At 34.0% G+C, this 13,651-nt stretch overlaps 1 protein-coding gene across 2 annotated transcripts in view; it reads left to right on the top strand.

The window, feature by feature from the left end:
• Positions 1-335: 335 nt before the first annotated feature.
• LOC145678860 (uncharacterized) overlaps positions 336-13,651 on the top strand; it is a 90,390-nt gene continuing 77,074 nt past the window's right edge. Inside the window, exon 1 of one of the 2 annotated variants that reach the window (XM_081749425.1) lies at positions 336-3,712. In XM_081749425.1, coding sequence (XP_081605551.1) covers positions 2,908-3,712 — 805 coding nt within the window. In that variant the 5' untranslated portion in view covers positions 336-2,907. The remainder of the gene's footprint in view (positions 3,713-13,651) is intronic. The other variant, XM_081749424.1, reaches the window with a different exon arrangement.

The following is a 13,651-nucleotide window of genomic DNA, read 5'->3' as shown; positions in this document are numbered from 1 at the left end:
GCATAGCCTGGGTACCCATCCATCTCGAATTACATACTTTATTGTTCTCGTGTTGATCGGGAAGTACGTAAGAACGGACCCCGTGATCATCATCGGAGCCCAAAACTTCGTCCCTACAACAGCTTTCTGTTCGTCTCACACTGACAGTGTGTGTACGAGACAACTCAACGATACTCGCCGACCAACCAACGAGGCCAAAGTATCTCCCCCCTCCTGCACCTGGTACCTCCCTCCCAGGGAGCTTTTAGCCTGTCTAAGCGATTCCCTTCCGCCCGCCTTTCCCCGCTCGGAAAAACCTTCTACCAAAAACCGATTCTAACCTTTCTCGCCGAGTGCATATAATACAACACTCAGAGCTTCCGCCACAAGACGAAGGTACTTCCATCTGGTGATCAAAGTCTATAACTGCGACAAGGACACTCATATATAGGCTTTGAAGATATGACATAACGAATGAGCCGCGGGGTGGGGATTCATAAAACTACCAAACAACTCACCGCAAAGTACTCAAGAAGTGAACCGGCTGATCAGTTCGTAAACATATATTCGCACTAGAAACTCGCGCAACGAGCGCGCTCCGGAAAAACAAAATATTGTTTTCCCTCCTCAAAAAAGAAAGAACTTTGAGAAGAAAGTGTGTATGCGCGCGCGCGTGGATTACCGATTACGCAAATCTCCGATATTTTAATATGTGTGAATCATAATCATACTTACTTAAAAGAAAAAGAAAAGTGAGTGGCATTTTTCCTGTATTCAGTGATAAAAATTTCCTTATAGTGTTTTCTGCTTCCAAAACAGTCGGTGATAATTGGAAGAAACTTGTTTTACAGAAAATTTTCATAAACAAAAAAACCATGATTTTTCGGTGGTGACAATCGCCAAAAAAAAAAAAAAAAAAAAAAAAATCAGCATAGTGGTTCTATTCGGAGAAACAGTGAAAAGTGTATATTTATACTTTTATAAGTGCTATTATTACTACTACTAGGGGTGAATAAAGGTGAAATATTTTGATAGACAAGATGTGAAAACATTTTTCTTTAATTTTAGTGCGTTTATTGACAACAAAAACAGACTTAAATTATCAATAACAAAAAAGTGTGTGTATTGCTATAAAACAATCAAACCGCTTGTAAATAAAGTGGTAATAATTTTATAATAATAATAATAAATCAAGCCATCGCGGAGAATAAAGGCTGTGTTTGTGTTTATCGTGCTCCGGCAGTCAGTGACTAGTTTCCAGCGAAGCGATCAGCTGTTTCTGAACTTCTAGACCGGTGCTGAGAGGGCCTCGCCGTGAACACAAAACGAAACCAGGCCGTCCAAGTTAAGTTCTTCAAAAGAAAAGGGCCAAACAAACCCTGGACAGGACGAAAGATTTACGGCTAGTTATTCAACAAGGAAGCTTCAGGTGTATTAGTTATTCTAACAAGGAAAAGTCATTCTTAAGAAGTTTCCTTCCGTAAGTAGGAAAAAAAAAATATTTTGTGTTTATCTTTGTGCGCTGAAAACAATCTTAGACCCTGTTTTCACGTTAATTACAAAAATAAATCAGAATTGCACTGAGTGTATATTTTTTAAGTGGAAAAATAAGAACGTAGGAAATTATTGAACTAGTGCCAGAACTTTTATTTGCGTACAACATTAAAATCACAAAACAAGCCAGTGAGAAAAAGTAATTTACTGTGAACTAAAGTGTATTAATTTAGACTTTCTTTGGAAACGAAATCGACAAAATAATTTACTGAACATCATTGCTGTGAAACTGTTACATTAGTGCGATAATCAGCGATTTCGAATTTCTAGTCAAGTTTCTCAGAGATTTTTTTTTTAAAGCCGTGTGTTAAAGAAAATATTGTTTCATCTGCAAATAAGTGTTGTTCGAAAAAAAAAATCACCGTTACAATTTGTTTAGCACTAAAAATCATCTACTTCAATTCTTTATTCTCTCGCATCGTTACCTTCGTCTCCCCCCTCCCCCCTGTTTTTGGCGTTTCAAAACATCTCTTCCATCAAGTTCTTACAGCCACCTCCTCATTCTTCTGGTGACGGCACCCCTTTACCCCCCCTTCGAAATTTTTGCGCAAGCGCAATAAGAGCTTTTCAAACTCGCCACGAGGTTCCAACAATTAGTAGCATTACAAACCACACCGCTATTACTCGGCGCGCACTCCACGCGGTTTTTCGACACTGCCCGCCGTAAGATAAAGTGCGATTTTGCACAAGTGCGGAAACCCCCGCGCGACGCGTCAAGGAAGAGAGTTATTTAAGATCATACACGTGGTGACGAAAAAAGAAAGTCCATTTTATTCTTTTTGGAATTGTTGACACGGACAAGTTCAATTTTGTTTTGAAAGGTATTGCCTATATATACACATACTTAAGCCATAACAAGTGTGTTACTATTCGAAAAGAAAAAAAAAAAAGTCTGCAATCAGCAAATTTAGTGAACTTTTCCGAAAAAAAAAATTGTCCCCCGAAAATACATTAAAAATCCTCAGTTCTTACAGGGACGGAACATAAACACAATATATACGCATTTCAGTGATTATGCAGTTAATCTTTCACTCATGCGCGGTGGTGATTGGTGGGGCCAGGTCACGTGGTCACCTACCATCTTCCTTATATGGAATAATGTGCTATTAAAAGTGTGTGACTGAGGATTCTCCTGCAACCATTTGTGTCCTCGGTCGAACGCTGGAGTCATAATTTATCAAAATCGCGTAGTCACCGCAGCAACAGTGAAGTACGTGATTATTGGTGTCTTTGACTTTTATGAACCCGTGACTATCTATCTAAAGTGACAACAGTAAATCACTGGCTGTTATACATACACACTATTAGTTAGATAGGTTGTTAGTCAATATACATATACCTATATATAAAAGACAGTTAAGGATTTTAGAACAGATGAGTTCGTATCAATTCGTGAACTCATTAGGACAATGCTATAACCAAAGGGGGCAAGAGGCACAAGCAGCCCCCGATTATTACAACCCTAACGGAGTTCAAAATTATCCAAATTGTTACTCTCCTCAAGTATCCCCTGGACCTACACATTATTCCCCCTATGCTAGTGCACAAGGTGCAGCTCATGTCTCACATATGCAAACTGACTACCATCATAGTGCGGCCGCGGGTCACCAAAGGTTAGGTCATAATCATAGTGCCAATGCCAGTCCCAGCGCACCAACTCCCCCTCTGAGTCAGGTGTCCAGTTGCAAATATGCCGATTCGACGGCGAGCTCGCCGCAGGACTTAAGCACGAGTGGTGGAAGCGGTGGGCCCCAACCACGAAGTCCCGATCAAGTGGCCCTACCAAATGCCTCTGCAACCAATGCAACCTCAACAGTTGCAGTTTCGCCCGTTTCTTCAGGAAATACTCCTACTGGCGGTGCAACAACAGCAGCAGGAGGTCCTCATACAACAGCAAATGCAACCGCAGCCGGACAACAACAACCGAATTCGACAACAACAAATAGTGCGGCAGCATCAGTGACGGGGACATCGGGACAGCAGCAAGCGACAACGCAACCGTCTGGACAACAGAGTGGACAACAGGCGTCGTCAACAACGGGACAAGCGTCTCAAGGAGGACAACAGACGCAACAAGCCGGTTCTACGTCAACGAACTCATCAACGTCGTCGAAACAACAGTCCGTTTCAAATCCGCCTCAAATTTATCCCTGGATGAAGCGAGTGCATCTTGGCCAAAGTAAGTACGAAAACTTTTTGTTATTTTCATAATAGAAATAGAAGGAAGATTGCATAGCTATTGTTCTAAGTTTTTCTTTGTGTGTGTGTGTGCTCTTTTTGTTTGACGTTTGTTAGTCTCCACCAACGCTAAAATGAATAAACAATCATTGTTTGATGCATGATGGAAACAACATATTCCGATCGCCACACATGTTTATTTCCCACGTGTTGCAATATTAGTCCACCGCTGCCAACACTGTCAAAAGACATATGGCAGGTACTGGATAAACGATTGTTTACAATGGACTTTTTTTTTCTTCCCAAGTTCCTTCTACAGAGAAAAAAGAAAGGAGGAAAAAGAGAAAAGAACGTGTATATATCAACTATGAATACATACCAGAATATATTCAATTGAATCGAATAATATTTTTCCAATACCAAACTCTATTATAACCCGACGTAAGAATATGTAATATATTAGCTGAATAATAGAAACAAATGCTTTCAGAAATTTGCGTAAGAATACACGAACCTCCTTAACACTCCCACTATACATAGATTTATATATCGCATATAAAGGCGCTTCATATGTGCGACAAACAAATGAATATATAAAAGGCGTGTTTCCGCGTTATTAAGATATTCACCTTGATGATGAATACGCCAAAACATCATTCATTTAGATAGAACAACAGATAATAACGTTATTTATAACATATACAGTATAATCCAGACCTTATGGAAATAGGTCCTCTCTGTCTGTTTATTTTTCAGAGCGCTTTTTCTAATTGTTTATAGAATGTACATATATAGTTCTAATGACAGAATTTCTAATATATGCTCTGCATGTAAATAAATCTGTACAATAAAATATTTTATAGTCTGTATTTCGAGTAATGTCAAATAACTAAACGGAGTGTACTTACTGGCTTTGTTATCTTAAATAACTTAAACTAGAAATACAAACCGCTGAGGAAATCAACGTTTATTTATAAAATAATAACTGTGTAACAGTTTCGCCAACTAACTGAACATCAGACGTTACAACTAAGTATTTGATGAAGCTAATATGTTCAGCTAGTTGGCGAAACTGTTACACATTTCTTATTGTTTTTAAATAAACGTTGATTTCCTCAGCGATTTGTATTTCTAGTTTAAGTAATGTAAAATGCTCACGCATTATAATTTTAAACGAATAATAATAATAATAAAATATTTTTGAGCCCTTGTAACATTCAAAGTAAATTATGAACTGTTTATACGGACTAGAATTCACACTACCCACCTTGTTGTCTATTGACAGATTATTCTGGACAAAATAAAAGAATTTATTTACGCAAAACGTTTTGTTTAACACGTTAAAATACATCAAATAACAGTATGAATTAAGAAATGTAAAATCAAATGAATGTTGATGCATTTTGGTTACTTCGTACTATTTTGTAGAGTACACGTAATACATTTTCATTAATATTAATTTGTCTTACTGAAGCCAAAACAAAAATGATGTAGTCATCACCTTTTTTACAGTTATGAGATGACTGTCACTCCCAAATACACCAGTCCTTCAAATTGTGTTTCGTGCATTTTGTTGTTGTGTTTTTTTAAATAAATACGATTTTTAAAAACATGAAATTCAAAACCTATGAATTTTACCTTCCTCAAAACAGAAAAAAAAAATTTAGAGCTTTCAACATTTGTCAGCAAAAATTTGGAATTTTATTTCGTATTTACTCTCTAGTTTAGACATCTCAAGATTACAGATATTCACCCATTTTAGATACTGTGTTGTCCAAATATGTCCCAGATATACGTAGTAAATGTGCAAAATGTATGTCATCACTTGTTTTCGAACTGTTTGCCGAGAAGAAATGTTTTAAATATATAATACTAGATACTATTTATTGGGAATTAACGCTTTTGAACACGAGAAGCACACATTATAAACACTATTTCATTAATTTCCCCCTCAATATCTGTACTAAAAGTGTTGGAATGGTGTTTTAGTTTTTACAGTGCAGTCAGTTTTGAAGCAAACGAATTTGAACACACGTAATGCAATTTTATATACACATTTATTTTGTTTTTGTTCTATTACGGTTTAATAGAAATGATAACATTCAAGTTTTTAAAAAAATCCTTGATGTGTTTACCTTCTTGTCTATAAAACTTAAATCTTTCTCAAAGTTTTTTTCAAGTAAAAATTGTTAAAAGATTTAAATCTGTGGAAAATACGATGTTTTTTTTTTTAAAAAAAAAAGATTGCCTTCCCCTCCCTCTCCCAAGAAAGAAAGTAAACACATTTTTTTAAAAAGTCTTTGGTTCGATGCAATGGAAAATCATCCCATCGAAAAAGAATCAATTTTTTCACAATTCTAGACACTCGTCAAGGATTTGTGGGTTTTCATAATTCAAGACTTTTTGATAAATATATATATGCATACATTTACTTTTAATTTGCAAGTGACTGATTACAATTAGTAATATATTTACTTAAATGAAAATTTTTTTAAACTAATGAAATTCATTGAAATTTATTCCCTCCGGAAATTACTGTATAGGAAAAATGTTACATAGAATTGGATCTAGTTTTTGTTGTGTTATGAGTGGTATTATTATTACTGTAGTCGTTTTTTTATTTTTTCCTATAATCTTTCTTGCCACCCTGCGGGCTACTTTCAGAACAGCCTGAAAACGGTGAATGGTAGTATACGAAGGGCGGAAAAGAGAGGGAGAAAGAGGGATAATAAATCAAAATGGCCCTGGCAGAAGAAAAAGAAGAGGAACCACTAAACCAGGGTCGTTTCGTTACGTGTATATATATATATATATACATACATAGACATTGGGCCAGACAATATTTTTCCTGTGCGCGGGGAACACACGTTGCGATCTCCGCTTTGAGCGATTGCCGTCGTTCGCTAAAGAAAAGTTTATGAGCTGCCGCTATTAGAGAAACTAAAGTGAAAAAAAAATAGCCAATGATTCATTTACGGAAAGCGAGAGAAATCATACCTACCATTGTTGCAATATATATTATTTTAAATTCACTTATGTTTACTATAGAAATTTTCCTGCAATCTATGGCCAAAATGACCAATTAGGGGATTAATTTTGGTATTGTTAATCATAATGATTGCAGCCACACACAAAATATAAAAATTCTGTTCACCGGGCCCCAGGATATGCATACGATGTATTTCGTTACACAGAATCTAAATTTCGAAATCCCAGGACGATTGATCATGTCCATTTTGTTTTATGGGCTTAAAAGGTATGTGCTGTCTTACGTATCAACATTCACTGAAGTTTTTTTTTTTCTTTTTGCCCATGAAAAAAATTGACATTGTCAATCGCCTTAAGGATTCGAAATTTGGATTTCTGTGTACCAAAATACATCCTGGGGTCCACTGCACAGAACTTTGTTTTCTGCGTGTGTGAATGGCTATGGTATTAGCCTAGTTTATTATTAATTAATTTGCTTAATTTTGAAGATACAGTATTTTTTTCATATTTAGTTTATTAATGTATTAATAGATTGTATAATTACAGTGTATAATTACAGATAATCTGTCTTTAAAAATATGTAAAATTACAAGAAAAAATTGTCAAACATGCTGACAATCTGACGTTGTTTTTAAATAACAGTGATTTCAAAATGTGATACGCGAGAAATATGATTGACATTAAAATAAAACACTATTAAAATTAATGTTTGTTATTCATGATAACTAGAGACCGGATGTTTAGGTATTAAACCCTTGGAAAATAGGCATTTAAAATTTAAAAAATAAGCAGTAAAATAGGCACTAAAATGTCACTCGAAATAATGAAGATAAATACTCAATATAATTAAACAAATCGTCATAGATAATGTTCAGAAGATATGGAAACATACCTGTTTGTTAATATCTTCTTTTATCGTACATGTAAAAACAAAGCTTAACATGTATTCAATGTATATTTGGTAAATACATTATCTACAGCACTTTATCACTGCACATAGCAGTCCAAATTTTATACACTTTATCAGTACATACAGCAGTCCAAAGTTTTACAGCACTTTATCAATACACATAGCAGCCCAGACTCTTAGGACATCTTATCACTACAAACAATACTTATATTTCTCGGACGAAGCAGCATCCTTTCTTGAAATAATAAATTAGCTATATATTTCCACCAGTAAAGTCTTATTTTGAAGAAAATGCATAGAATAGGCGACATTAGGCACTAAAGCAATTATTTAAGCAGGAATGAGCGAAATAGGCAAAATAAAATTGGCTTAAATCGAAACTATAACTCCCCATATAAACTTTAAAATATTATTTTTTAATCATATTTTTAATATTAAAGATTAGGCATTTTGTCTAACATCCGGTCTTTAATGATAACAATCATATCACAAGTGTTAATTTTTAAGAACATAATCGCTGTTATTTAACATCGAATGATTGACAACAAGTTTACCGATATCTAGTAGTAAATTGGCAGAAAAGTTTACAGTGTAGTAGTCACATCAGTAAGACAAACGTGTTTTAATAAAAATTTGACATTTTTCCACTTTTATCTTTCAATACTTTCATAAGGACGTGAGTAGATAGCTTATTATAGTTCATATCCCTAAATTTTAAATTGTTGTTACTTTCATGTATTTATGCAATTTATATTTTACGATTATATAATAAAATTACATTAATTCATTGTTGAAAACAATGTTATTGTTCAATAACATGAAGCGTAGCTTTAGAAATGCAGTTGACATTAAAATACAGTAGACATTGAGTGATTGTTTTAGTTTTCGATAATTCTTGTAAAATCAATTATTCAACTATCATCTCTTACATTGTAATTTAACAATAATTTTACTACAAAATCTCACAGTATTGTGAGTTTATTAAATTTTCTAAGTACACACGAAATGTATATTTCTTTTACGCAGTGATGTGGTCATCTGTGTTATTAAGTCATGGAAAGATATAAATGTGCATCATACAAATTGAAACTGCATCAAATGATACATTTGGCAATAATTTTCTTAGTACATTGTACTCAGTGCCGGATTTACGCATATGCTAAACAAGCTATAGCTTAGGGCCCCAGTCGCTAAGGGGCTCAAAAAATTTACAGAAAAATTGATTGTAATGTAATTTCCAAATAACAAGAAAAAGCAAATACGATTAAAACGCACATACAACAATGGCGTTTTGTATTCTTCTGTACTAGGCTTTTACGAAGCAAGTAATAGGGCTCTATTTCTCAGCCTCACTTTTAATGAGGTCCCTGTTTTCCAGCCCCAATTATAATGGAGCCCCCGTTTCCGGATCCTGCTTGTAATGGGCCCTTGTTTTCATTTAGATATTCATTAGATCCATAAATTAGCATATAGCATTTATTCAAACCTAAAAAACGGCGACATTTTGTCGCTGAAAAAGGAAGAGTGACGTATAAAGGGCCCCTTTCAATAGCTTAGGGCCCTATCAAACCTAAATTCGGCACTGATTGCACTTGTCTTGACTTACTAATGCTTTTGTCTTATGTTGGCACATAATTATCTTTGGTTAATTTCTTAATTGTACCAAAATTAACACTTCTTTAGAGTCAGACATTAAAAAGGAAATACCATACTTAATTTACATAGTTTATCATATTACATATTTAAAAAAAGTGCTTTTAATATTCACTTTATGCACTTAAATTATATTACCATATATTTCATACGAACATTTACAAAAGCGATAAATTTATCATGCTCGATAAAAAATATATGAATAGTACAAAGTGATAAATTTATCATGCTCGATAAAAAATATATGAATAGTACATGTTACATGTAAAACAGGGGAAATCAATAATTTTAGGAATGATCCAAAAAATGGATCAAAAGATTGCGATCTTGGCCAAGAATTTTAGGAATCATCCAGAAAAAAATCATCAAAAGATTGCGATCTTGGCCAAGAATTAGTTTTAGGATCAAAATTTTTGAACGGCCCCTAAATCGAGTTTTCCTATTTTTTACGGAATAAACACATCATACTAAGTTAACTGATACTTTTGCTTTGGCTACACTCTGTTTACTTCTCCAGATATAAGAAGTAAAGAAAATTTTTGATTGAAATGCGAGTGGATCTGTTGATCCAAAAAAAAAAAAAAACACTGTGAGATGTTAAAATAGTAGGAAGCAAAGCTAAAAAACACGATATCAATTCATTATATTTAAATTACATCGATGCGTTTACTCTACGAATACATTACGGTTGACGGTAGAGTAACATAATTATCATTATTTAACATGAAAAAGCAATTCGTGATAACTTATAACTGTAATTTTACATGTTTGTATACGATTTGCTGTAATTTTACTGAAATCCTAACTTTGTGAATATTAGATATTTTTTGGATCAAAAGGTCCAATATATTTCAATCGAAAGTTTTCTTGTAGGCCTTATATCTGGAGAAATACATACAGTGTAGCCAAACACAAACTATCACTTAACTCAGTATGATTTGGTTACTACGTAGAAAATACGAAAACTCGATTTAGGGGCGTCAAAAATTTTGTGGCCTCTGATCCAAAAATTAATTATTGGGCAAGATCTCAATCTTTTGATGCATTTTTGATCATTCCTAAAATTCTTGTTAAAAAAAAAGTATATGAAAAATCTTAATTTCGTTTACTTCCGTAAGTAAGATCAACTTAAGATTTATAATGAAATAAAAGAACAAAAAAATGATCACAATTACAATAATTGTCATTAAGTTTGTTGAATTATTATATTAACCATAAAGAAAAGTCTTTTTTAGGGTCATAATACTTTTTACGTAATACAATTCTTATAAGAGTAAGTTATAAATTTAATTTATAGTTCACAGAAACTCTGATATGGACGTAATAACTCATATAAGAAAACATAACTGTTAACTCTATTATTTATTATCTTAATATGTTATAAAAATATATTTATATACAGAAATCATATTAACATGAATAGGATAACCGCGGAGAAGAGTTATAACTTGACACTACCTTTCTCTCTTCCGCTTCTCTCTCTCTCTCTCTCTCTTATTTATTCTCTATTATCTATAAATCTTATCGAGGAAATAGAGTAAGCAAGAGAGAGAGAGAGAGGGGGGGGGGATAATGGAAAACCAAATACTGAAGTTTACTTTTGACGAAATTATATTTTTTAGTCATTTTTGGATCAAAAGATCTAATATATTTCAGTCAAAAATTTTCTTGTACGCCTTAAATTGGAGAACTACATATAGTGTAGCCAAACCAGAAGTATCAGTTAACTCAGTGTGGTGTGTTTATTCTGTAAAAAAGTAGGAAAACTCGACTTAGGGGCCGTTCAAAAATTTTGTGGTCCCTGATCTAAAAACTAATTATTGACCAAGATCGCAATCTTTTGATGCATTTTCTCGATCATTCCTAAAAATTCTTGTTCGAGATTTTTCTTTTTCTTCTTTTTTTGTTTTTCTTTCTTTTTTTCACTAATCCGGAAAACTATTCCTGGATATAGCTTTGGGCGTAAACTTTCACAGGAGAATGAATTAAAAATAACTTATCCACTAAAAAACAAGGATTTTATTTGTTAAACAATGATAACTCTAAAAATTATTATTATTATTATTATTATTATTATTATTATTATTATTATTATTATTATTATTATTATTATTATTATTATTATTAGTAGTAGTAGTAGTAGTAGTAGTAGTAGTAGTATTTTACTTTAATTAAGATGTAGGGAACTCCGGTCATAAATCTAGCCAATGTTGTAGATTGGCTAGATCTAGCCAATGTTGAACATAGTTATGCATTGTTCAACTAATCTGGTTGGCTGGCCATAATCCTTCGTAGACTTTATCACTGATTAAAATGTATTTATTTATTACTACGTTTACAGAATAATGATGTATTTAGTTAGTATTTCCTTACTGAAAACCAGTTAGTATTTCCTTACTGAAAACCTGACTTTTTAAAATTTACCAGAACAGCTGCTTCTTGTTCATGTTTCGAGCCCCTACATTCAGCAGTTTTTTTTTCCTGCAGAAATACAGAATTCTTCAGAATATAAATCATTCATTACTAAAGAACATTGTTAAAAAATATATCAATTTATTCCACAGTTACTTCCAGGAATATGACTCTTTAAATTTAGCCCGAAATTATTATTACTTTCCATATCCTTTTCTCATGTTTTTGAAAAATGTCAAATATATTGTTTTAGCGTTCACCATGTGAGGAGAAATTTCTCTCCTCGCCTCGTCTCGATTCTCGTTTCGTTTTTGAGACGTGACGAAAATATCACGAGTCCTGTGGACAACACTATAACTCACCCAAGTCGTAAGTCCGAAATACGGTCTTAGTGTTACATGACTGATGGTATAAAATATTAAATTGATAAAAACGTTTAGAGACAGGCAAGACATTACACAATACACTCCAATAATAAACATGGTTTAAGTGTTATTATATCACACCCTTCGTGGACCTCTCGTGATGCTAAAGGGTTTACTTTTAACAAAGGTTAACTTTTAGATGAATTTAAGAACAAAAAAACTTGGATAAACTTTGCACATAAATTTTCTGAACGAGAGGAGAAAAACGTTTTCTAGAATCGGAGACAAGACGAGAACGAATTTTTCGAGACAATTATTTTCACAAAATTTACGAGATAATGAGAGAAAACCTTTTCTCGTGTCTAATTTCGATTTTCGGAAAGATTTTTGTCTTGTCTCGTCTCGAAAATTATTCCCGTCTCGTATAAATCTAGGTACAAAACGTATTCCTGCTTTTTTTCTCTTAAGGTTAGTGTAAAAGAACAAGTTTTGGCGATAGATGTCACTACAGTCCGTACCTTTCCCATGTATTTTTTACCTTTCACGAAAATTTTCAATTTAGATGAGGTTCGAGCCTGGGATAGTTTTTATCACTTTGCTTTGACAGTAGAACTTAGAGGAGGGGGAAGATATAAAAACAAACGATCGAAAGTTACCGCTATTAGTGTCGAATCCACAGTTTTCGGGGTTGCTGTGATGAATAGTGACAATTCCGATGCCGTTTGAATCCAAATTCAGCCCCGTAACCTGGGGAGAGGGAGGGGGATATATATTACTATTTTTTCTTATTTTAATCCAGCGAAATGAGTAATTGACGCTAGTTACTAATAAAAGCGATTTTTTTTAATGAATCGAACAATATTAATTTATATTTTGGAGAAAAGTCGAGACATTTGGATGTTTGAACAATTTGAGGACTTACAGAAGTGCGGGACCTTAGTTACGTCCGAATTATTGTGATTAATTTGCAAATTTCTGTCAATAGCGTTACTTTACTCATGCCCCCGTAAATTATTTGCAGAGTGAATTTTGTTCTCAAAATATTAAGTGCAGGCAGGTGAGCACCCAGAATTTTTTTGTTGAGGGGTCCTACCTTTGGAGGATGGGTTGGGTTTTCCAATGCTACAAGCCATTACGTTTAGGTACTATTGAAGGGATATTATTCTGCACTCGAAAAGATTATACTTCTTCCATCTATATTTTCAGAAAGAAATGATAGAACTAGATTGTTTTTATAAGAGAAAGAGTACAGATAAAGTGTAAGATGACACTATCATGCTACATCAATCATTTCCCTGTGAAACAAGTATAGTTTTATTAAGAAAGTGCAGGTACAAATTATATGTTAAGTTAGAAAGTGTTTTGGGGGGTCCGGACCACACCCGTATCCGGGGGGGGGGTCAAGGGGGACCGGGCCCCACTCTAAATTTTTACTGGCCCCCTCTAAATTTTTCACGGTAGGCTTGGAAATGAACTATAATATGGGATGAACTAATATTTTTGGTTCGCCCCCCCTCTAACTTCCACCGCCCCCCTACATTTTCGGGCTGGCTACGGGCCTGGTCCGGACGCAGTGGACCCCATGGGTGTGCGCGCCTGAGTGGATGAATTG

Source organism: Thermobia domestica, chromosome 2 (genome assembly GCF_964235325.1).
Source record: "Thermobia domestica chromosome 2, izTheDome1.hap1.1, whole genome shotgun sequence".
NCBI lineage: Eukaryota > Metazoa > Arthropoda > Insecta > Zygentoma > Lepismatidae > Thermobia > Thermobia domestica.
This window is presented reverse-complemented; position numbering and strand designations above follow the sequence as displayed.